The sequence below is a fragment of the Spinacia oleracea genome, chromosome 1 (assembly GCF_020520425.1).
Source record: "Spinacia oleracea cultivar Varoflay chromosome 1, BTI_SOV_V1, whole genome shotgun sequence".
Classification (NCBI taxonomy): domain Eukaryota; kingdom Viridiplantae; phylum Streptophyta; class Magnoliopsida; order Caryophyllales; family Amaranthaceae; genus Spinacia; species Spinacia oleracea.
The window spans coordinates 104,009,375-104,035,970 of NC_079487.1; the positions used below are offsets into that span (position 1 = coordinate 104,009,375).

At 32.9% G+C, this 26,596-nt stretch overlaps 3 protein-coding genes across 3 annotated transcripts; 1 reads left to right on the forward strand and 2 right to left on the reverse strand.

The window, feature by feature from the left end:
- The first annotated feature begins 895 nt into the window (after nt 1-895).
- On the forward strand, nt 896-9,590 carry LOC130468989 (uncharacterized). The gene is made up of 7 exons (XM_056838031.1): nt 896-1,027; nt 3,454-3,546; nt 4,347-4,565; nt 6,668-6,829; nt 6,924-6,977; nt 7,981-8,118; nt 9,032-9,590. Exons 1-7 carry the CDS (start codon nt 896-898, stop codon nt 9,377-9,379), a joined length of 1,146 nt encoding a protein of 381 aa, XP_056694009.1. The 3' UTR covers nt 9,380-9,590.
- Nucleotides 9,591-9,923: 333 nt separating this feature from the next.
- Nucleotides 9,924-12,927, reverse strand: LOC110786677 (uncharacterized). The gene is made up of 2 exons (XM_021991239.2): nt 12,102-12,927; nt 9,924-10,395 (listed from the first exon to the last, which is right to left on the reverse strand). The coding sequence occupies exons 1-2, from the start codon at nt 12,322-12,324 to the stop codon at nt 10,190-10,192; spliced, it is 429 nt and encodes a 142-aa protein (XP_021846931.2). The 5' UTR covers nt 12,325-12,927; the 3' UTR covers nt 9,924-10,189.
- A 4,745-nt stretch (nt 12,928-17,672) lies between these two features.
- LOC110786678 (kinesin-like protein KIN-5B) lies at nt 17,673-25,042 on the reverse strand. Its single transcript, XM_021991240.2, has 22 exons — nt 24,593-25,042; nt 23,247-23,376; nt 23,003-23,158; nt 22,556-22,899; nt 21,999-22,137; nt 21,651-21,748; nt 21,407-21,563; nt 21,252-21,321; nt 21,077-21,153; nt 20,821-20,874; nt 20,645-20,725; nt 20,454-20,565; nt 20,274-20,360; nt 19,977-20,152; nt 19,739-19,900; nt 19,531-19,638; nt 19,272-19,430; nt 19,111-19,194; nt 18,816-19,021; nt 18,584-18,685; nt 18,401-18,510; nt 17,673-18,302 (listed from the first exon to the last, which is right to left on the reverse strand). The coding sequence occupies exons 1-22, from the start codon at nt 24,811-24,813 to the stop codon at nt 17,959-17,961; spliced, it is 3,177 nt and encodes a 1,058-aa protein (XP_021846932.2). The 5' UTR covers nt 24,814-25,042; the 3' UTR covers nt 17,673-17,958.
- Between the last annotated feature and the right edge of the window lie 1,554 nt (nt 25,043-26,596).

Consider the following 26,596-nt stretch of genomic DNA (forward strand, 5'->3'; position numbering starts at 1 on the left):
TACTCCCTCCGTATTTAAATAGGAGATACATTTTTCGTTTTTAATAACTTTTCAACCCCACCATCTAATTAAATAATACTCTATGAGTCACTATCACATTAAACAATTGATTTGATAAACCTCCACCCCACACCCATCCAAAATTTAATGGTTCCCACTTATTTTATTTCATTAAAATATTTACCCCAACCCCACATGTTTTATTATTTTATTTCATCAAATTATTCTTCCTTAATAATCGTGCTCGGCCAAGTGTATCTCCTATTTAAATACGGGGGAGTAACAAAGAATACTTCATCCGTTCTTTTTAAATAACACAATTTTTTTATCACGTTCGTCAATGCAATATTTCAACCATTAATATCTTTAATTATCAATGTATAAAATTATAAAAGTTGATAGTATAAAACTATAGAATTATAATTAGACGATCACAACAAGACTTGACCCCATAACTGTATTTTTTTTTAAAGTATAAATCACAATTGATAGTCAAAATACATTATATGATAGAGTCAAAAGTCAAATTGTGTGATCATCTAGAAAAACAGAGGAACTATAAAGTTAATGTGAATTATTATGGATGGAGTATTGAAGCCTATATGAAGAGAGAATATTTGAAACTAACTTTTTATTGAATTTTTTTGGGAACATATTTTAATGATTGTTCATGGAAATTGAGAACTCAAGGTGCGTTCCATTCACCTGATTTTCACTCATTTTTCTAAACTTATTTATATTTCAGCATATATATTTGGTAAGCATTTTTAGAAAAAACGTCACCAAGTCATTTTACTTGAGCCGAATTCACTTAATTATAGTATTGCGTATATTGAAAGGTGTTGTAAGTTAGAGCTTATGGTATGGTTCGTTGGTATCTTGCAGATAATCGGATATGAAAAGAGTGTACTTGGTTGTTGTATTGTTACTTGTAGTTAATATTGGAACGAGAGGCATTGTAGAAGAAGAAAATGATCTCCAAAAACAATATCAACTCCTGGAGCAGTCTAGCATTAAAACAATCAAGGTAGTTAAGTCTTCTTGTGCCATGGATACTTCACTTTAATTTTCACTCTACATAATAGTGTTATTTTAATATAGTAATTTTTTTTGGGGACAGATAGGGTCGGGCATTACAAATTAAAAATGAAGAGGGGATTTGAATTTCAGCGCGTCTCCTGTGAGACCAGTCACACCATCAACTTGATGGTGTGACGAGCGCGAAACCAATAGCGTATCTCCCCTAAAACTATATAAAAAAAAGTAACAGATCTAAACTATAGAAGTAAGATACCTAAACTAAAAAATTACCTCCTCTAAAATTATATATAAAAAAAAGAAGTAACATGTCTAAACCATAGAAGTAACACATACCTAAACTAAAAATGTACCTCCCCTAAAACTATTCCGTATATAAAAAAGTAGCATGTCTAAACTATAGAACTAATAAAAGTAACATACCTAAACTAAAAAAGTACCTCATCTAAAATTATATAAAAAAAAAAGTAACATGTCTAAACTGTAGAAGTAACATACCTAAATTAAGAAGGTATCTCCCCTAAAACTACTCCGTATAAAAAAAGTAACATGTATAAACTATAGAAGTAACATACCTAAACTTAAAAAAATACAACCTCTAAAATTATAAAAAAAAAAAAAAAAAAGTAATATGTCTAAACTATAGAAGTAACATACCTAAATTCGCAAGTGTGAACTGATCTCACCATCAGTTAATGGTAAGACAATCTCATATAAGAATTTGGGTTTGAACTTGTGATCTAATATGTGTACAGACCTTTAGTATTAAACACTCGGCCAATAAATGATTGACGGGGTTATTGAACTTTGTTATCACATTTGTTGAGTTGATTACTACTATTATTCATTGAATAAATTAGCCAAATTGGTGGATGTTTTCCCTACTAGTTTGTGAGAGGTTTTTTTTTTCCACAATATAATACTCCCGCATGCATCGCGTGCATATAAGACTAGTATTTACTATTAATAGTATTAAAGTAGATCTCCAATGAGATCGTTACACAAATAAGGCCTCTCTGATGTCAATATTAAAGCTACGTTCAATTTGAATTATTTTTTTCTGAACTTATATAGTATCTGAACTTAACTAAACTTATCTGAACTTATGTTATATGGAAGAAAAAAAAAACGTATTTTGTCTGAAATAAACTTATTTGTTGAAAATGTATGAAAAAAAAACTTTTTTTTTTTGAACTTATATTATCAGAATTTAACTTAACTTATATTATCTGAAATAAGTCAAACATGACAAAGCCTAAAAATAACTATTTGATTAGGAGAGTATAATTATTATTTACTAGATTAGATCCCGTGCATGCACGGATTTTGATATTTTTTTTCACAAAATATTTAAGTGATATATTTTTCATTATTAATATAATGATTTGACTAAAATATTACCAATTTAGAATAACTATTATTACGGCGTATCTATTATTTCCATAATTTAAAAAACTAAAATTTGTTTCCATACATAAATAGTTTATAAAAAAGGTAGAGAATAAAAATAAAACAAAACAGATACACCTTTTTGGGAAAGTGATTTTTGGCGGGAAAAAATCACATCAGGAATTGACACGTGTCATTTGAAAATCCCGTGCACGCACGGATATTTGAAAATTATTATTTAATCATCTTTTTTATATGAAATATTTACCCCTTACATCTATTGCGAAATTAATAAATCTCGAAACTACTCATTTTATCATTTTATCTTATAATATACATTGCCCCTCCTACTAAGTATTATACGAAGTGTATATTTTAAATGTTTAATATGATGATTTGACCAAAATATTTGATATGGTTAATATGCTAATTTGACCAAAATATTGAGTAAAAATATTTTCTGCTATTGATATGAAGATTTGACTAAAATATTACCAAAATTTTCTAATAATGTCATATTACATAATCTTATAATTTTTTCCATATATAAACATTTATAAAGAAAAAGGAAAGAAAATAAAAAAAAGAATAAAGTAGATTTTTTTTTTAGGAAATGGTTTTTGGCGGGAAAATTTTACACCAGGAATTGACACGTGTCATTCCTGGTGTCTCTTTTAGTATATAGTAATAGATAGATTTTTTTGGGTGCGAATGAGCCGCTAGGGCAATATAAATTACAAATGGGGGCGGGGGTTCGAACCTGAGAACTATTGTACACAGGCCCTCAGTCTTAACCACTAGACCAAGACATCATTGGTAGGAGAGTATAATTAATAATAGTAAAACATAAATATTTGATCACAATGTGTAACTTTTGAGTTTTTTTTTTTAAACAAGTTTTGTATATTTATTTTCATACTATCCACCATTTCGCACCTTATTATTGTTCACATAATATCTTGTGCAATATGAATCCAAACAATTTACTACGTATAAGATATTAACTACATTCTTACTGATTTGCAGACAGCAAATGGAGTGATATATGATTGTGTTGACTTTTACAAACAACCTGCTTTTAAGCATCCAATGTTGAAAAATCATACTCTTTATCCTCAGGTTGTTCTTGATATCATTCATGCCCTCCTTAACGGCTTAACTCGTATTATCTCCCATTAGATCCCTGGGATATACTTCCTATTATGTTGCATATTGGTTTTAGTTTTTATAATTAGTAGGTTAGATCCGTACGCACGTAGATTAATAAATAATTTATATATTTTTCATTATACGAAAAATATATAAATTAAGTTTATTGAAAGAATTATTAAGTAAAATAAATCAAGTTTTATTAAGTATTAATTGGACATGAGATAAAATTACCATTTATTAAAAGTATAGAGTGCACTATTTTATAAGTGATATATTATTTTCCCCTCAAAAAAAGAAAAGTGATATATTCTTTTTGTATAATATTTTACGTATATTTAGGTAATTATATCACTTTTAGTTAGATATTAAAGCTTAATTATGTTAAATTTTTATATGTAGCTAGAAATCTATTAATATTTTCTAACATATTTGATTTTTATGAACATCTTGCACGTATAAGGTGTACAATAAATTTTATTTTATACATTATTTGTGATTTTGAAGGAATAATTTTATTAAAATGGAAAATCTTATCACTAAAAAATACATAAATTTTACATATATCAGGGTAACTTTAAACATTTTGAGTAACTTTTACTCGGTGTACAATATTTTGTTGTAAACCACTTTTAAATAAGAAGTATTCGTATCAAATATTTTTAATTAAAATAAATAAATTAGAATGCATCAGAAAATAACACATGTCATTCTTGATGTGTCTTTTAATATATAGTAATTGATTCGTTTTTTTTTTAATTTTAATATAGATGAGAACTAAATATACTCATAGAACCATAAAAGCTATGTCTTCCAACGATGAGGCTATCCAGTGTCAGGTCCTTATGCTAGAGAATGGGGGTTGTCCGACAGGAACAGTGCCTATTAGAAGAGTGAGCATGGATGATCTTGTTCAAATTAAAACCGCCACAAAAAATTATGACATGAGAACAACATCAAACTCTCTACTAACTCAACCTGGACAACAAGTAAGTTATTTTTTTCTTCATAATTAACTAATGTTACATTTTAAATGTAGATCACCCATCGGGTGCATTAAAATCTATTACTCCCTTCGTTCCACAAAACATTTTTTATTGTGTGAAAATACGAGTATTAAGAAATTGCATGCGTTTGTAAGAAGGAAAAAAAATATCAAAACATATGCATTGTTGACTTGGACTTGCTGTCAACTGGTGCCTCTCAAAAAACCCACAAGGTTAACATAAGCTTCTTGTCAAGTTGAACAATAACTTGACATAGGTCATTGGTAATTTGGCATTTAGCTGTAGTGTTAATTATTTTGCCTAATTTTTCGGATTAATTAATTGCTATTTAATTTATGCCCATTATTTGATAATATTTAAAACTCATTGTTTCATTTTACTTCCTTGGCTGGTTTTACTTGTTTCATTCAGCTAATTTTGTGAGAGTTTCTTAGTTTAAAGTAGGGAAAGAAAATGAGACAAATGGAGTAACGATAATGTTAATTAATAAAAAAAAGATAAACATTTTTTTACAATTGTCGATATATGTGTTAATAATAAAATTTAGGGGTGGTTAAAATTATTAATTGTGTAGGAGAGAGAATTTGATGTATGATTTATGTAAAAAGTAGGTGAGAGAGTATGGTGACTTTGGGAAAATGTTTGGGTGACTCTAAGGGTGAGTTTATCCCTCAGACTCAAACCCAATATTCAGACTGTGCCACATCAGCTTTCCACTAACTTTTACCTTCTTTTAATTCTTCAGACTCACTCCAGACTCATTCAAATTTTATACTTTATCCCTCAGACTCTCTCCAGACTCTCTACCAAAAGTATAAGTTACCGTTGCTTTTTTTTTTAGGAACAAAGTTACCGTTGCTTGCATTGAATGAATACCAAAATGGGAAGTTTAATTACTTGTGGGGCCCACAACCAAGTCTGGGATTGAGTTTGGGAAACCAAAACTCCTTCCCAGACTCCACTTCTCTTTTGTACCAAATAACGGTAGTCTGGAGGCAGACTCACCAAAGTCTGCGCTTAGACTTGTTGCTCCAGACTACCGATATTCTTACCCTAAGGGTTGACAACTTTTAAGATACATACTATCTCCATTCAAAAAGATATTTGCACTTTCATTTTATAGTATGTTTCATAATGTTTTTTACACTTTGCTTTATTCTATTTTTTGACATGAATATCCTTTTTCACTCACAATATTTACAAATTTGCACCCATTTTCTCTTAGTTTATTTTTTTCTTACATTCACCGAGCTTTTTATACAATTCTCTTACTTTATCCATATTTATTATATTCAACCAACTTTTTTTAAAACTTTTTCTTAATATTTGTGCAAATAGTAATCGTAAAGATATTTATGAAACGGAGGTAGTATAACATAAAATAATATATAAGTGTAATTAATTGGAGAGAGAAAGTGTTATAAGGTAAAGTTTCAATGCATTTGTAACCCATTAGAATTCAACATTGAAAGGGTTTTCCACCCCTAGGGTCACTCTATTATTGTCCGTGAATTTGAGTCAAGGTTGTGGAAGAAAAATAAGGGGTTAGAGTAAGAGGTGGGTCAAGTTAGTGGAAGATAAGACAGAAGAAGATGAAGGATAAGAGAGAAGTTAGTTTACACTTGACTGTAGATCAACGATGCATATGGTCTCGATCAGTGTTATGTACTTTTATAGGGAATGGGAGAAAATAAATGATTGTTTAATAGAAAAATACAAAAAAAAAATGGATGTGATGATAGTTGGGTGGAAAAGGGAAAATTGTTGAAGAAAAATAATCTTGCTTTTTTTCTTTTTTTCTTTTGACACGAATTTCGGAAAAGTGGGAAAAGTGTATAGCTAAAAATAGAAATAGGAGAACGTTTTTTGAAACATCCGAAGAGAAAAACAAAAAACATTTTGTGGAACGGAAGGAGATACCTATTAAATACCATAACTAATAAACAAAAAACTGACCAATGATAAATTAGCAAATTTTATTTATCCATTTTAACTTGGTAATAAAATTAGCAAATTTTTGCTAGTAGTGTCTTTTTTAAAAATAATTTCAGTTATCCATTTTTATTAACCTTTTGCTTTCACAGTTTGCAATCGTTCAAACCAATTTCGTCTCAAGAACAACAAAATATTACGGGGTAAGAGGTATATTCAATTATTATCAGTTACCACGGGTTAGAGCACCTCAATACTCTTCCGGGGAAATTATTATTCGTAATGGAGATGACATGATAAAAGTGGGATGGACGGTAAGTAACTAACCAATCAATTATATATTTACATAGTCGGATTAAATCAGTATTTTCATATTGTGTTGTTAATATGTGTTTTATCCATATATAGGTTAATCCGGCATTAAACAAGGATAACATCGCGCACATGTTTCAATATTTAAGTGTAAGTTTTCAGTATTTATTTGGGAAAATTTGTCAAATACAATTTAATAAAGTTGTCTCGTTGTTAAATACAATCCCAAACTTTCAACTTATAAACTACAACCTTAAACTTACATCTCCACGTTAAATTACAAACCCGTGTCATTTTTCAGCAAAATTAATCATAATATGATGTCATTAATCTTATTAAAATACAATTAAATAATTTTTCTAAAAAAAAGGAATAACTTATGCATAATTTGTTTATGTTTTTTTTTCGAATTATTTAATTTCTGTTTAGAGCTTTTTCGAAAAATTTAATTTTAATAATTCTACCTTTGACCGGGTTTCTTTTATTAATCCCACGTATGAGTTTTTAATAATCCAAACTTTTGGACCTATTCTCTTTTAACAGTCCTAACAAGTAACCAACCCACTATAGCAGGTTACCTTGACAAGTGTCACTCTCTTATTGGTCTAACTTAAAAAAAAAATCTTTTCCTCCTTTTCTTTCTTTCAAACCGACATACTCTTCTCCTTCAATGATCTGACAACTGAGTGAGGCAAATTGTTCGTGAGTGGGCTTGTGGGGGTGAATGAGTAATTAAAAAAGTAACAGGTTCTTCAGGTGGACGGTCATAAGAGACCATCAAAAGAGAATAGGTCCAAAAGGTTGGATTATGTATAAAAAAAAATATGTCGTATATGTGGGAATAATAAAAGAGAAATGCATGCCCAAAGGTTGGATTATTATATATTGACATTATATTCCATTGGTTTTTGCCGAAAAAATGACTAGGTGTTCTAATTTAAAGTAAGGTATAAATTTACGGTTGTAATTTACAAATATGAAAGTTTGAGGTTGTAATTGGCAAATAGACAATTAACTTTATTAAGTTGTCTTTGGAAAATTTTCCATTTATTTTCCAATATTATAATTCAAATTTCAAATTAGAAAATATAATTATTCATTTTTATTATCTAACTAAAACAAATATGTACTTAATTAATAAATTTTTGTATAGGCTGGCCAATCACATTGTTTTAATACATTGTGTCCTGGATTTGTGAGTACTAATAAAGATGTATCAATTGATGCTGGACTTGTTGGTAGCTCAAAAAGAGGGGGGCTACAAAGAGTAATTAGTTTATTTATTTATCAGGTATGGAGTAATTAACATTATCTAATAAAAGATTTATATACTTGCTCCATTCTAATAATATTGTACCATGTTGACTTTTACACTATTCATATTGTACCAATAATATGATTTATTTGTGGAAAGGTATAATCATATGAACTTTTGTTAGATTCGTATCGGTACATATTTTACAAATATCAATTTATTTTTTTACTTTTAGTTATGCATAATTCGAGATATCTATTGCTTTATATTAAAACAGACATCATGAATAACACATGTCACTTCCTTGTGCAAAATCTTCTAGCTATAAAACTTTTTTCTTAAACAAATCTATATGTTCAATTTCCTATCATAGTTTATTGGATAAAAGAAAATATTTGTTTATAAATTATGGAAATAATAGAAGTTATATAATAATAATTTGTAAAAATGATTTTTCGTAATATTTTATTCAAATCGGAATATTAATAATGAAAAATATTACTCCCTCCGTATTTATTTAAGAGATACACTCGGCCGGGCACGGGTATTAAGAAGAAGAACTGAATGAAATAAAATAAAGCAAGTGGGGTTGGATAGATATTTTAATAATTAAACAAGTGGGGACCATGTAATTTTGGTGGGTGGGAGGTGGGGAGCATATATAAAGTATGTAATACATAATAGGACAAAAATAATTTGTAGATGCTTAAATGAGTATGTGTAAGATTTATTAATTATTCCTGAACTTTATGAAGAGAAATATTTCAGTCAAAAGCTCCATATATATTATTTAAAAAATGATAATTTTTAAAAAATATCCGTGTGTGCACGAGATCTAATCTACTTAAACGCTACCTATTGAAATATAATTAGAACGGAGGAAATATACTCTTTTTTTGTTATCTAAAAAATGTGATAGCTATTGACCTGGATGTTATGTAATGAAAAGGATGCAAAAACAAAAAATTGGTGGCTTGAGATATGTGGCATAGTCCTTGGATATTGGCCGCAACAAATATTCACTAAAATGGCAGATGGAGCTACTTACGTTGCAGTGGGAGGGGAAGCATTCAATTTGCCGGGTCAACCTCTTCCGCCTATGGGAAATGGGTATTACCCGTCTGAAGAGTTGGGCATAACTGCATTTTGGCATAACTTTACAGTTTTGGATTCAAATCATCAACATATTATTCCTCAACAAACAGAAAAGTACACAACTGATTGGCATTATGGCGTCTATGATATGATGCATGGCAAAGAAGGAAGAGCTATATGTTATGGTGGAACTACTATGTAATTAATCATCATTTAATAATACACTGTCAATTAAGCATGCATGCTAAAATTCGAATAAGGATAAGGATTAAGGACTAATGTAATATCCTTGATAAATATGAATCTTCTGCCATTCTCTAAATTATGGGTTTGACACAGGTTTTCTCTGTGCATTCCCTTCTAACATCATCATTTAATTTATACGAAGTATCATTGTTAACTCAGTTACGACATTTTCCTTGTTAGGCTCATAACTTAATGTAATTGCATATAAAACATATCAAGGATTAAATGAATCTAATCGCTAACTAGCTAAGTACATCATACAACGTTGATGATCCTAGCGCCAATCGTCGTGGCCTAAGGACGCAAGCACGCTCATGCACCATGGGCCTCAAGGCCATAAGTCGGGGCATGACCCACGGCCGTAGCAGCGCACACAACAATCCTAAGGCCTGCATGTCTTGGCGTGGCACAACTAAGGGCTTGGCCCATGCGTGAAAGGAAGAAGCCGACCAAGGAGTCTTCCGAACCCCTAGTCGCATCCGAACACCATACATCGTTAATAAAAATATAAAGGTAGTAGAACTTTATTGAATTCTCAATGATCCACAATAGACGTAAAAACTATTGCTTTCAAATGACAAAAGAAAAAAGGAAAAAATAAAAATCAATCGGTTTTTCTGTAGAAAATCCTTCCCATACAATTCAACAAATGAAATGGGTATGATAATAACAAGTAGTTAAATGGGCATAATTAAATCTCTTACAACAGTTGCAAGACTAATCATCGCCTTAGGATCCAGAGAAGCAGTCTGTATAAAATCCATCTTTAATGAGAGGCAACTTTAAGAATGAGGGTCTTATTGATCCACGACTTCCAGCTTCCATTTCCCCTTCTTGTAATAGAAGCTTCAGTGGTAGCAGCATCACCCTTAACCTTTGCAGCTTTCTCTGTCTGAGTCTGAGGCTGCGGCTTCTTACACAGAAGGAAATTCCGGGCACCATGAGCTCCAATTGTCTCAATAGGACTTAAAGCTTCATAAACCATGGAGAACAATCAGACCATAGATATAACCCATCTCATTGCAGAGCAATCATCAAACAACAAAGCAAAAACCGAAGCTAGACAATAGTTATCCCTAATAACGAAGCTTAGATTTATGTGGATGATAAAGCTACATTGTACCGATTTATTGAACATCGAATGTTCAGTTAACCTTGAGTTGTAGGCACGGAACAGAGAACAGTCTGAAATCTGAAAACATGGAACGAATAAGAGCTGGCCTCACATTTGGCAAAAACAATGTAGACAGTAGTAGAAACAGGAATCCATATTCCATGATACTGACAGTGGGATTATAAATTGGGCCATCTAAAAGAAATTCAATAACTAATGAATGCGCAAATGATATAAAATTTTCTTAGGGAATGTGCGTGGTAAGGGGTTTATAGAAACAAGAACAAAGAAGAAACAACGGAAATTTCTCCCGAACTCCTACCACATTTTCGGATGGGCATCGATTATAAGAGAGAAGTAATATACCTGTGTCAAACCCATAATTTTTAATTCTTTTCTTAGCATCTTATACTTCTCATTAAGTAAAACTACTGCAAAGCCCCAAAGTACAACACATAAAACAGATTTCAATCACGGTGACTGGATAGTTTAATTTGTAGTTACTTCATGATTGTACCTTAAAGAGTCTCATGCCATATTCTATTATATCAGATATCCTGCATCTAAATATGGCACAACTATATTGATTGTCTAATGGAAGGAATATGTTTATTTCAGTAGCACAATTAACAGATGCTTTATGTCCCTTTTTGTTGCCAGTCCTGCACAATCACAGAACATGAATGCAAGTTTCATTCTTTTTCCTCGTGGATACGCCAACACAGATACACATTCACGCATTTCTGCCTGTTGTTTAAGGAAATTATACTATCAATGTTTAGTTTCTAAAGGCAGTTATGATGTGGCTACACGTTATACACCACCAGACCCAGTCCCGGCCAAAAGCTCTAGGCTTTATAGTTGGCTTCGTTTGTAAGCAGCTAAAATTATTCTATACAAGAAATGGCATAGTCTGTCTATCCTTGCACAGAAGTTCACAGGCCTCGAGAGAACTTCTAACATAGGCTATATGTCTTATTATTACTTCAACTATTCAGAATCTTTGATAAACGCAATCAAAAGCTTAAATTGACAAGTCTATTCCTGATTTTAATTTAATTTCAAAAGGGCCTAAAATGACACAATTTTTTTTACAGTTATCTTCCTCATTCTACCAATATTTTGTTTCTAACTCCCCTCACTTGACAATAGTTATACAACCCAAGTTAATGCTACATTATGACTCATGCTGGTGTAAAGAACAACCTCCTTTTGATCAATCACATAGTTATCAAACGACTGATTCGAATTGTGCAAGAACAATTCTCATATCCCTAACCTCAAATTTTTCATTCAACTCTAATCACCTATAAAAACAGGTCATTTTCCCACAAGACAACTTTAAATTCATCAAACCTAGTCACAAAAATCACCAAGAATCTAATCATATGCGGAGTACACCAAATTTCACCTAACCTAATCACAAACACCAATATCCACCTAACCTGGTCAACAAACACCAAAATTTCAACTTCAATACAAAATTAACCAATCAAATTCATCAACATAAGCAACAACAAACATAATAATCAAATCAAATTAAATGGAAGAAAAAGGTAAATACCATCTGATCCGGCAATAGGGCAGTAAAGAAGGAAATCATTGAGATTCGAGCCAAGAACAGGAAGACGACCTTCGCGAGCATAAGATTTCAACGCCATATCAATCACAGCTGCCACAATCTCCCTTTCATTCACCACAAACCTCAGAGGGCCCGCACTTCCAACCACGTTAACAGTTATCAACACCCGATTACCCTTCGCCTTCTTCTGCTTGCTTAGCAACATTTTTTTTTGCCGATTTTGTTTTTTTTAAAAAAAATCTCTCAAATAAAAAACAATAACTCAATTTCAGATCAAAAAAATTGATTTATAATAAAATAAAAACAGAGGATTTGTTTTCTCAAATCAAAAATAATAATTTCAAAATTTTCCAGATTGAAGAATTGATTGATTGAACTCTATCGTAAATTTGGGGATTTAATTTACGGGTCAAGGCCAAGGCAGCGGTAGTACCAGCCTTCCATGCAAGAACCGAAAGCGAAAGAAGAAGCAGAGGAGAGAGAGTGAGCGACGATCCCCCTTGTGAAGAGGAAAGGGGAAGATCGCATGTAATTACTATTACTTAAGATTTCCACCATTCACAACCAATTTGAAGCTTCGATATAACTTTTTGATGGAATTTTATGAATCTGATTCGCTAAAATTTAACCCAAAAAGACGAAACAATGGCTCAAAATTGGAGCACAAAAAAACTGAACAATGGCGGAAAAGAGGAGAGAGAAAATAGGAGTTGTTGAGAAAACTGGGGATTGGGAAAATTATATACGGAGTTAAAAAGATAAGAGCAGAAGTAGGGTTTATAAAAATGGTAAGAAAACGCCGACTCAACTTTGCGTCAGAAATCAAACGACACACGCTGCAAACCGTTGAGTATCACCTCGTAATTTCTAAGCAAAGCATATGCGTTGCCAAAGAAGAATTTAATTTGTCACGTGCTTAGTTATATTTTCTACTCTCAAGTCTCAACTACATCTGGTTACTGGTCGGGTTGGGTCAGAGTCGGTGCGGGTTAAAAGCGGATCGCATAATAAAAGGGTCAATTTAGCGAGTCAATAATAGGCGGGTCAAAGTGGATCGTGGGTCAACAGCGGACCGATAGTTGGCGGATCAATAGACGAACATTTTATTAAGTTGTCACGTGCTTAGTTGGGCGGGTCAATAGATGCTTGGGCATTTTAAATTAAGTTGTCACGTGCTTAGTTATATTTCTACTCTCAAGTCTCAACTAGATCAGGTTATTGGGCGGGGCGGGGCGGGGCGGGGTCATTGCGGGTTAAAAATCGATCACATATTAAAGGGGTCAATGTCAGCGAGTCAGTAATAGACGGGTTAAAGTGGGTCGATAGTGGGCGGGTTAGTAGACGAACAAGGAAAAGTTAGACCTGATCAAAAGGCGGGCGGGGTCGGGCCGAGGTCAAAAAATTCAGCCCATTATGTCGGGTCTGGCCAAGTTTCGGGCTAATTTTTTGTGCTCAAAACCCGCTATTTATTTCTAAAGATAGCGGGCTTTTCGGGCCAATTTCAGGCCGGGCCAAATTTATAACTATATTTGTCGTTTTGCGTCGCCTAAAGTCCGCAATTTTTTAAAAAGTTCGGGACGGGTCAAATCGGGCCCGAAAAACGGGCCGAGATATCCTGCCCAAAACTCGGTATTTTTCAAGTCGGGTCGGACCCATGTTGATCAGCTCTAGGAAAAGTGAACAAAAAGAGATACGTACGCCAATACAGGTGAATATAAAGCTATTGATGAGTGACATTTATGTCACTCATACGGTAGTAATTTAGGCATTATTTGAGTCGGTTTTACTCTATTTTAGCATTTTTTTGTCTTTATTTTCCTTAATTTCCCGTTTTAATTATTTATAGCTTAGTTTAGTATAATTGGCTATTTTTATTAGTTTTTAGGTCTTATTTCTTAACTTATTTCTTTTTCTTCGTTTCAATAATTTTTATAGTTTAATTATTTAGTTTTCGTTATGAATTTTTCATTTTTATTTCCATTTTTATTTCTATTTCTATTTCCATATAATTTTTTATATCATAACTATTTTAGTTTTCAAAATTATTGTGTTATAATTTCGGCCGTATATTGACTCTGTCCAATGTCCAATAAGAGCCCTACCCAATAAAAATCCTATTAACATGACCCCAATCCTATACCCATTGGCCTACATTGTCCAATAACCATGTCTAGTCTCAACCCGTCCTTTTCATTCTTTACGTATTCTATTTTGGACGTACTATATCTATACTTACGTTTGAAATATTTTATTTTATATTGTAACATAAATGTCTTTAATATTCAGCCAAAAGTCGTTTACATTATTATTTTAATCAATCAAATTCATTGAAGCTAAATATTTCACATTTTCCCGTTACAACATTAAATCTCTCACATTTTTCAATGTCATATTTCGAATAAAAGCGAATATCATAAATTACATTATTTTAAATTAAAAAATAAGGAGTCTTTATCCGAGAGATTTCCGGCAATATTGCTAAAAGATGTCAAAATTCCTAAAATACGCCCCATTTTCTAATAATTCTCAATCATCGTCCACATCATCAACAAAACCGGTCTTTTTTTTTCGAGTCAGCGCTACATCCCCAATTGAATTAGCGATTCAGACTAGTAAATTGCAAATTGAGCTGGCGATTTACGAGATTTAAATCGCCAATTTAAATGACAATGTATCATTTTTTTTTTAGTTACTTTTTCTCATTCTTTCATTTGCAGAATCGTGAAACATAATTTTTTAAGAAAGGCAATTGGATATGTTGCCCGCCAAAATCGCCAACTCAATTGGCGTCTTTGCCTTATAACGTCGCCAATTCAATTGACGTTTTATTGTTAAACCAGGAAAAATATTTTCTTTATGCCAACGTGGACGATAGATTGAGAATTAATTAAAAATGTGACCTATTTTGGGAATTTTGACATCTTTATGCATTATTGCCGAAAATCGCTTTCTTTATCCATGTTAATTCTCCCCCGTCCCTTTTTATTTTGTTCTTTTCTTTTCTCGCATTACTTTTAAAGATTGATTAAACATCACCCGGTGGCTTTTATATTCTCTATTTTTTAATTTTTATTTTTTTTGAAGAAATATGTCCTTATTAAAGAAACTTTTAAAAATATCTACATCTTTTATTTTTCTTTCCTTCTATATTATAGGCTATATATATGGTCAAAAAATATTATGATTGTAGTATTATATAGAAAGAATCTAACATAATATTCTAATACATATTTAAATAGTATTTTATGAGAATGGAAATAATCTCAAATTTTGTGCTCTTATGATTTTAAAAAACAGCGCGTCTCCTGTGAGACCAATCACACCATCAAGTTGATGGTGTGACGAACGCGAAACCAATAGCGTACCTCCCCTAAAATTATATACATAAAAAAGTAACAGATCTAAACTATAGAAGTAACATACCTAAACTAAAAAAGTACCTTCTCTAAAATTATTATATAAAAAAAAGTAACATGTCTAAACTATAGAAGTATCATACCTAAACTAAAAATGTACCTCCCCTAAAACTATTCCGTATAAAAAAAAGTAACATGTCTAAACTATAGAAGTAACATACCTAAACTAAAAAAAATACCTCCTCTAAAATTATTATATAAAAAAAATAACATGTCTAAACTATAGAAGTAACATACCTAAACTAAGAAGGTATCTCCCCTAAAACTACTCCGTATAAAAAAAGTAACATGTATAAACTATAGAAGTAACATACCTAAACTAAAAAAAGTACCTCCTCTACAATTATAAAAAAAAGTAACATGTCTAAACTATAGAAGTAAGTAAGTAACATACCTAAACTAAGAAGGTATATCCCCTAAAACTACTCCGTATAAAAAAAGTAACATGTATAAACTATAGAAGTAACATACCTAAACTAAAAAAAGTACTTCCTCTAAAATTATTAAAAAAAAGTAACATGTCTAAACTATAGAAGTAACATACCTAAACTAATAAGGTATCTCCCCTAAAACTACTCCGTATAATAAAAGTAAGGAAAATTTACTTTAAATAATCCAACCTTTTGACGATTTTTCATTAATAATCCAACCTATCGATTATTATCTAATAATCTAACCTTTATACCCCATTCGCTTTTATTGCCCCAAACAACCCGTAACCGGGAGAACAAGTCACCAACTTATTATTCTATTTTTTAAAATGAAAAACCCACCCTTCCTTTTTCCATCTTCCCGAACCCCCTTCTCCCCCTTCCTCCTTTTCAAGCTTCCATCAATGGCTACTCTCCTCTCCACTTCCTCGGTCCCACTCATCCTTAAAAAATTACTTTCTTGAAGAAATATGTAGTTTCCTTTCTTCATCTCCCAATGAGGCAACCCCAAAAATCGAACCCACCTCTGGGAATCTGAAGCCCCCGCCGACGATTTGATGCATATCGGAGTGAGAGTTGAAGTGAATAGATCAATTAAGAGAAAAAATATTGATTATGATGAACTTGATTGATGCGTGTGATTTTTTTTGTGTATTCAGATTATTCAATGGGTTTTAATTATCACATTTTTTGGGTTTTGGGATAATGATTTAGTGTTGAAAATTTTAGGGTTTTGGATTTTGGTGGGTGGAGATCAGAAAACGAAAAAGGAGAAATGATGTGTTGTGAGTTTCTGGATTTTGGCCTGGGTGGTTGGTGCTCGGTGTCGGAGGGTGGTTGGTGGTTTTAGGTACAAGGAGAATAGATGTAGGTGATATATTCAGAATGAAGGAGAGGAGAAGAAAGGGTTGGAGGTCAGATGCGGTGGTTTCGGGTTGGAGGTCAGGTGGTGGTAGAGTTGGCTGTCGGAGGTAGGAGAAATGAGGGACAAATATTTACTCCGTACAAAGAAATGGCTTAAAATTTTCCAAAAAAATAATTTACCCAACCCTTTGTAAAAAAGTTCTTCTGATTCATTCAATTGTAATATTGTGGCATTACTATAATTCTATGAAACAAGAGGAGTAAAATTTTAAGTATGGCATTACTATCATTCAATATTGCTTAGACACCATTGTTAATGAACTTGGAAGAAGAAGGTGATTTAGATTAATAAACTGGAATTACATAGAAGAAAGAACATTCATAACCGAAGGGAGCTACTACTGATTCCATAAACTAATGGAAGCAATTGGAGAAAACAAAAGACAGATTGGAGAGGAAGTGGAAAAAAGAGAGAGAAATATTTTTTAAAAGAAATTATGACGAATGGTTGCTTGACACGTGTATTGGTAACCTGTTGTATTGGGTTGGTGACCTGTTGGGTGCAATAAAAGTTAATGGGATGCAAAGGTTGGATTATTAGATAATAATCCAAATGTTGGATTATTGACGGAAAATCGTCAAAAGGTTGGATTATTTATAGTAATTTTTCCTAAAAGTAATGTATAAACTATAGAAATAACATACCTAAACTAAAAAAAGTACCTCCTCTAAAATTATAAAAAAAAAGTAACATGTCTAAACTATAGAAGTAACATACCTAAATTCGTAAGTGTGAACTGGTCTCACCATCAGTTGATGGTTAGGACAGTCTCATATAAGAATTTGGGTTTAAAAAATACGTAGTTGTACATACCCAAACAAGAATTACTTAGTGTAGGTTTTGATTAGTGAGTAGTAAATGGGCATTACACTTAGGTTATGTGCAACAGTTCCTAAACTTTACAATAAAAATATATAACAACACCTATATTAGGCTAAGTCTCCCATTTACTTTAGTAAGCTTATAACTCATCAGAAGATGAGACTGTTTAGTAATTAAGAGAGGTCAATTACAACTTCAATCTGGTGTTATTTTCCCCCTGTCTACAGAAGTTGATACAGAACATCTTAGTTAATATTTGCAAAGGGAGCCCTGTTCATCCAATCTGTAATCTGATGATGTGGTGGCAATGTCTTGGTTTCGACCTGTACAGGTTCTGATCTTTCACCAGCACTGATGCCTGCATGTAGATTGACTGTTGCAGGAGTCAAACTCGGCACTTCCACAACTCTTTGCTCGTGTGCTTCCTGCTCACCTACCTTGTAGTCCTTAATAAGGCACACTTCCATTTGATTCTGAATGGTTGTGAGACTTTTATCGTGCTCAGTGTGCATAGATTCAAGCTGATTGAGGCACTGATTTGATAAGGAATTCATCTTTTCCTTTGTTTCGCTGTCTAACATATAGGTATCTGCAAGTGTTACACACACACATGTTTAGCATCTGCATCAAGCAAACACTGGTCCAGGTAAAAAAAAATTGTTCTGCATTCAGAAAGGCAGGGCGTACCCTTAAGTTTGAAAAGCAGACTTGACACAATAGCATCAAATTCAGCATTCTTCACCGATGATGTTGTGATACATTGACTCTGTGCTGTTTCATTTTCACAGTTTCTTTTGCTGTCATCAGGAAATGCTAATTAGTTGAGTCCAAAGTGAAACAGACCAGCGATTAAGATAGGCTTACGCTTACTTGATGGTAGATTGTATTCTTAATGTTCCATCATCGTTGAGTTTTTTGACTGAATGTGCAGCTCTTTTCCAGTGCTCTCTTGAGTTATTAACCTGGCGTGAGCTGAGAACCAGGGAGAAGTGATTAGAAGGCTGTTAGATCAATTATCACCAATCTGTTGTACATCACATTGAACTGGTAGAATCTAGAAATGGGAGTCAAGATCCAAAAGAATGAGAATTTAGAAAGGTACCATTGCTCGATATGTTCCTTCATAGATCCATTAATCCCCGTTAGCAAGTACACGTCAGTCAAGACATTCCCTTCAACATTTTCCATATGTCCATTCAAGGTATTCTTTGCAGCTGTAGAAGCCTGCTGAATTTTGGACAGGTTTTTCTGGCATGCCACATAGTCTTTTAGTCCAGTTTCATTAATGTTCCTCAACGCCTGCGTAACCTAATCAAAGTATAACAACAATGACCTAAAATTTTTTTGGATTACAAAAGTTTCAAACAAATAAATAATGAGAAGATAGTTACACTCACCAAAGCTGCTTTGTTTGTTCTTAGTGTTCCCAGTGCAGAAACAATTTTTTCAATGGCCTGCTGCTCTTCTTTCACAGATTGTTCCTATTTCAGGAAAAATTAAAGATTTTTGTGGAATATTTTCTACTGTAAAAAGAAAAGGTTGCAGTGAGTAAGTCTACCTCAAACACTTTCTCAAACTTTTTGAGATAGTTATGATTTCTGGTTTGGCTTTCTTCAAGATTATTTGTGAGTTCAGACGCATGCCTGCAGATCTCATCAAAGAACCCTAGAGTTGCTTTGGTGATCTCTTGAGCTGAATCCATAGTCCTTTGTAGTCCCTAGAAGTTATCAACAGGGTAACCAACAAGAATGAATATGAAAATTATACTTGAAACATTTCACAAAATTTGAAGAAGAGTTATGAATTATATGCATTACCTGTTCTTGCTGCTGGTAAGAGAAAACCAGAAGCTCCTTTTGCTTAGAAAGGGAACACTCGATGTTGCATATTACATCATTTGCCTCGACAATCAACGAATCTAATAACTGCAATTTTACAAAATACATAAACATAATTGTTAGTCTGTCTGACATTTGATTAAACTTGTTATCATTCTACCTTTCATGTCTGAACTTGATACCATACCTTGTTCATATCAACTGTTTGACTACATATGCTGGAATTTACATACTCCAAATCTGTAGAAGCTTTTCTTTGTTGAGTTCCACTAAACTCCCTCAAAGTTGTTATAGTTGAAGTATGTACCTCTGCTATTTTCTCAACAATGGATTCCAAGTTCTTTGTTGCCTAAATAATTAGATAAGACTCCATTAGACCTTATGTGAATAAGAGAGTCATATTAGTACTTTGATAGAGTTCTCACATCATCTTTGCAGGCAAGAAATGACCACATGTGCTCTTCCATGCATCGCAGTTGATACTGCTGCAGCGCAATTGATCCTGAGATGGTTTGGTTCAGGTTTTTTAAGCTCTTATCAAGCTGTGTACCAAACATGGAAACTAGCTCATGGTTTTGATCTTCCAATTTGTTTTTGTCATCTGTACAATCATGTCAAATGACAATGTTAGTTTACTGGACCTAATTGCACTTTCTCACTTTGGTCCAGAAGAAACCATGATTTTCCACTAATGCTTGAAATACAATTAGCTAGCTCCATACCTATCTTTTTGTGTAGTACGGCTATATCTTCAGATGCAATACCCAAATTAGAACACAGCTCCTTTGCACGTTGAATGAGAGAAATTTCTGTTATTTTCAAATTGATGTGAAAATTCAATAATGGCCAATGAGCAAGTCTGTCAAAAATAAAACTGAAACCATCTGCATTCAGTAAGTTACCTGAGTTCATAAGTTTCGATATCATAGATTCTTTTTCCTGTAACTGAGTGATAGATAACTTCTGCTTCTCTTGAAGTTCTTGCAGGACCTTATTTGTGCTCTCCAGATTTTTCTGCACACAAATGAGCTTTATAATCAACCAAATTGAAGAACTATTGACAAGAAAAAAATTCAGGTTGGTGATATGTTACCTTGCAGTCCAGGAGCTCAACCTCTAAATCCAATTTCTCTTCTTGTTCAGAAAGATACAGGTCCTGGTATTTCTGAACTTCCTGGAAGAGGAAAAGTTACAGTTACAAATAGGTAAAATAGTAATCTCTATGTCATGTCATTCGAGGAGGGAAAAACATAAAACAGAACTTTTTACCCTTCTACTTAGTTCAAGCTCCGTCTCCAACTGCTCTATCCGATTAATTCTTCCCTGAAATCATGCAAATGGAAGCCCAAAGAAACATTAGTTGACAGCTTAACTAGTCTTCTAACTGCAATCAAACAATCCCAGCTTTTAATCATATAAACGTTGGTAGCCAATGATCAGTTCAGTTTGAGTGCAAATTTTCCTTTTAATCATTTACTCAGAAAGATCACATAAGCATTTTACTACTAGTTAAAAAACAATCAACCTTCTTTTCTGATTCATCATGGATGAATCTTTCTTGTGGTATATAAACACCATTCTTTTCTCGTGCTGCCCGAATATCTGTTTACACCGGCATAAAAGGAAAGTAAATCAGTCGATAAAAGAACAAATTTTGTTGCTTTTTTGTTCGAGACATTAAATTCACATAATTCAAAAACCTTGTTTCATCCTCTCAAGTTCCATGTATAAATCTTTGAGCAAAACTGTCTTGGACAATTTTTTGTTTGCCTGGATGGTTAACAAGCATTGTAAGTTAACAAACTTCTAAGACTGGACATGCAAAAATAAAAGAAAAATAACAAAATGAATTAACCTCGGGTTTGTTTTTAATATTTTTAGCACGATAAGCATAATCAAGAGTGCTAAGGGTTTCTTCCAAACAATGAGTAGATGGTGAGATTGTTGCTATGATACAAGTCTTCGTTTTCCCTCCTAGTGAGTCTCTCAATAACCTTGTCAGCTTACTGTCCCTGAATAAAAAGAAAGAACATTTCAAAAAAGGAAATGAGACAATCCAACCTTATATGAGTTTCTGCTGCAAGTACACTAGTCCGAACCTGTAAGGTATATGAGCTGAATGTTCCACTAGCGCGTTAATAACTCTTCCAAGGGTGAGTAAGCTCTTGTTAATCTCCCCAGCTTCCCTTGCACGCCCCTTCATTTTCACAACAATCAGCAGTTGTCATTAATTCCTTTTTATATGATGACCGTTCTATTCAATTTATTTTGTCTGAACATATATTATCTGAACTTAACTGAATTTAACTGAACTTATTTTGTCTGAAATAAATTAAAATAAGTCGAACAGAACAGAGCCTAAATTTAGGATCAACAAATAGCCAACAACAGGAAACCGAATGACAGATATTCTCAGATCCTGCTAGATCAACAAGATTGATTAATACCTCTCTGACACCAGAACGAGAGATATTCTCAGATCCTGCTAGATCAACAAGATTCAGCTTCCCACATTTTATGAGCTCCTCCTCTCCAATACTGATGTCCTTTACATGGACCGTTATGGTGAACACAGAATGGGAGCGACTGCAAATGGAGAATTGATTACCAGCATGTTAACTTCATGTACTAAGAGCATGTTTGGTATAGCACTTTTCAAGTGTTGGAAATATGGAATCAATTAACTAATTACATTACCTATTGTTTGGTATGAGAGATGGGTAACACACTCCATTTCCAAAGGGTAACCATTATCAAAGGGTAACCATTACCACCACTTTGTTACCTCTCCTAACCTTGTGGTAACAAAGTGTTACCCTCCTGAATCCCTAATTTGATACAAGGGATTGCTTTCCTTAGGTATCCAAACAACAAATAATTATACCACTTAACATAACTATTTCTCCTTCTTAAATGTTTGCAATCCATTTCCTTTCCTAGATTCATACCAAACACGCACTCAAAAGTGTAACTAATGGGGGGGAGGAAGGAGATTCTGACTGACCTGCTACGCTTGTTTAGTAATGTGTCAGCTGTTCGCCTTTTAGCAGCTCCTCGCTCCATTAGATTATATATATCGTTGGCAGTGTATACAACTTCCTCTTCAAGGCCTCGGATGATCACACAACCCCTACCATCTTCCATCAAAGAGACAGATTTCTTTTGCTTATCATCTGAGAATCTTGAGTAGTAGTTATCTTCAGAAGTTAATAAATCAGTTATTTCTTCATTATACAGCTCTAAAAACGACACCTTCATACTGTAGTCAGCGTTTTGAGCTTCTAGTATGTCAAATATCTGACGAACTGCTCGTGGGATGACACCAGCCTCAGCACACACTTCACTTCCCTAAACACATATATAGTACAAGCTAGTTTTCAGCGTAATGTTTTACTCTAGATTTTCAGTTCAATTTCACAATAATCTAAAATGATGCAGTTCCATATTCTACCTTGGATTTCATTGCTCCTTCCATGGTATAAGTTTTACCAGTTCCGGTTTGACCATAAGCAAATATTGTGCAATTATAGCCATCAAGGACTTCTTTAACAATAGGCGCGATAGCTTGATCATAAATGGATCTTTGTTGTGCTTTTGGTCCAAAAACCTTGATGATTTGCATAATAATAGAGTAAGAACATACAAACAACAAACTCTTGAACCAATTAACCACAACACAATGGAAACCAAATTACCTTATCGAATGTGAAAAGTCTATCTACTTGTTTATTAGCTATACTTTGTGAGATGGTCACTTCTCTTTTGAGTTCATTACATGTTACCACTCTTGATGAATTGCTGCTTTGCTCATCATCGCTTAATGGCCTGTAATGAAAGGCGCGCATATCAATTATTCGCCATGGAAATTCATGCTTATTGTTTCCAATAAATCACATTGTGCACATTTTAATATACAAGATTCATTAACAATTTGACAACAAGTAAAAGGACATAAAAAATCGTCGATTACTACCTCCGTCCCAAACAGATTAACATATGACCATTAACATTTATCATAATACCATAGTTGCATACATAAATCTACAATCAAATCAAAATATTGCTCGAGTTTATCTAAGACATTTATAGTTTCATACGTCATAATTCAATGTAATCTTTTACAAATTTGTTTATGACTATTAAAGTCAAGTGTGGCATAGTATTAAGGTATAGACGTATAGTCCTTTTGAGCAAAGTAGCTCACAAATTGTTACGTGCACATTGATACAAAACTTGTTGATGGCTTTTTTTTCGGGTGATTCTAAATCAATAATTGTTATTTATGAATAGTACACATTACATGGAATAATCATAAATTAATTGACTTTCCAAATATGGACCCAAATTATTCATTTAAACTTACTTTTATTTTTATTTCTATACAAAGCCAGGAGATTAACACTAAATAAAAGTTCAGGACTAGAAGTTCCTTGGTTTTTTTTTTTTTTTCCACCTTTTAATGTTTTCCTTACCAATTTAAATATAAAAATGCCTTGAAATTTACAATATTCATAAATCAATTATCAAAAAAAAATCACAAATCAAATTTATTTGATCATGCCACATCATCTACATTCGCCAATAACACCAATTTACTTATCTATCTTTTAGATTGGTGATGAGTAAAACATAATGGATGATGATAAATGTCGCAAGTTGCGACAATATTTAGTTATCACAATCTTACGTGTCGCAGTTTAATTGGTACATATAGGTGTCACGTAGACGTAGCCACGTAGGCTATGTATCGTCAGAATATTTTTACTATCAATTCAATATTTTTACTATAAAAATATGTAAATAAGGTAGTCGATATAAAGAAGGAAACAAATTAGAATATTAAGATTTTCCTACCTTTTATGGAACATGTATAATAGATTATATTAGTTAAATTTTAGTTTCCAATTTAAATCATGACACATAAGCATGACATGTCATCATCGTGACACGGCTTAAATGTCGCATGTTGCGACCTTTATCATTTTCGAAACATAATTCCCTCAATAAAACCAGTCAACAATAAAAATAGGGGAAAGATTACCTGCATCTTAGAATAACCTGCACATTAACCTCCCGATCTCTATCTTGTCGATTAAACGAGGTTGACGACGAAGACTTAGCTTCACTTAATCTAGAATAATCCATCCGATGTCGTTCCGGTCGAGGAGTGAGAAAAGGACAGGGCGATGGTGATGGGATTACACCTAAACCCAATTTCCTAAACTGGTCAGGCGTCATTGACATCATCTTCTCTGTGCTCATCCACAAAACTCACAACCAAAACCAAATGCAGTCAAATGTTGAATTTGAAACAACAAAATTGGGAAAACTGTAGATTTGATTGTGTTAATTGATGTTTTAATTTTTACTTTTGTGAGCGTTTTGAGAATGATGACACACACTGAAACAGACAGAGTAAGAAAGAGAGAGAGGAGAGAGAGGGAAAAGGGGAGGTTTCAAAAGTTGCAAAGTTTTAACGGCTACTGGGTGTAAAGTTTCGGTTTGCTCTTGAAGTTGGAGGTCAGGTGGGTCCCAATTCAGCAAATTCAAACTGCCGCGTTTAAAATGTTACGTAAAGCCATGTAATATTTTTTTCTTCCTAAAATGTTGTGATTTTCGAACAAGGGTTGGAAAAAGCACTCCACTTTTTTACGTGCCAGTGTGGAACTGGGATCTCATTGTTATGTAAGGAGAATATATGAACTATTACTATTTTGCCCCCTCAAAATGCGTAATATCTTGAGTTTTGACTCACCTGGTAAGAGTTTGTGTTTAAAAACCAAGCTAATGTAAAAATGTGAGTAAAAGGAAAAAAAGAAAAGTAAATATAAAGAAATATGTGAATTCTGTAAATTTTAATGTGTTTGGCTAATTATTGTGGAAAACTATAAAAATGGAATATTAATATATTTTTCACTTGTTTAATTTTGTTTTCCACATGTTTTCACAGTTTTTCCATCACTTTTGAGGAGGGAGTCGTAGCGGCAAACACATCACAGGGGCAATTTGGTCATTTCGCCTCAATTTCAAAAGTTTAGCCCGTTTCCTACGTGGACTCCGTTACGGGACGACGTGGAAGCTTCCTCGGGTAACTCTGTCTCTCTCCTCGAATTTTTGTTTTGTCTTTCTCTCTCCCTCCTCGAGTTTTCTCTCTTTCTTTCTCCTCTCTCAAAAATTACCTTGAATCTACTTCAGAAATCCGAGTTTTGGGCGAACTATTCAACAACCTTGTGTTCGCGAGCTGCATTGGTGAAGGTGTGGTTCAAGCAATTGTTGTTCTTCACGATTTTATCTCGAGGTAATTAAACCCTAAATCAAATAGTTGGATTTTATGTTTGGTTTTATGATTTTCGTTTATGAATTTGGATTTAAAGGAATTTATTTTTGGTTTTATGATTTTCGTCTATGAAAAGATGGATGAATTTTATCGTATTTTTATTTGAATAGATGGATTATATATTTGGTTATAGGGATTACTTTTTTGAGTTTATTTGGTTTTATGATTTTCGCTTATGAGTAGACGGATTATATATTTGGTCTTGATGGAATTGATATTTGGTTTTAGTGAATATGTTTTTGAAGTTGAATTGATGGATTGAGTATGAGCTATTGGAGGGAATTGTAATTTTTTAGGGTTTTTTTATTCGAGAATCATGCTAGGATTTATGTAAAAGCTATAAATTTAGGGTTTTTTGAATCGAGAATCATGTTCAGGATTTATGCGAAAGATATAATTTTTAGGTTTTTTTTATTCGAGAATCATGTTCAGGATTTATGCAAAAGATATAATATTAAGGTTTTTTTGATTCGTAGCATATAATTATCAACAGAAAAAGTCTGAACTTATAAAATTGCCCAAATCTTCATTGGACCCTCATTGGACACAAAATGGGGGGAGTAAGAATAGATACTGGGAATAATAACATAGAGAAGACATTGAAGTGTATGAATGTTAATTTTGGTGTTTGAAAAGGTTATGAAATGATTATTTTTTCCATAAGTAGATTGTTAGGTGAATTTTGCATTTATTTTCCGTGAGTTAGTA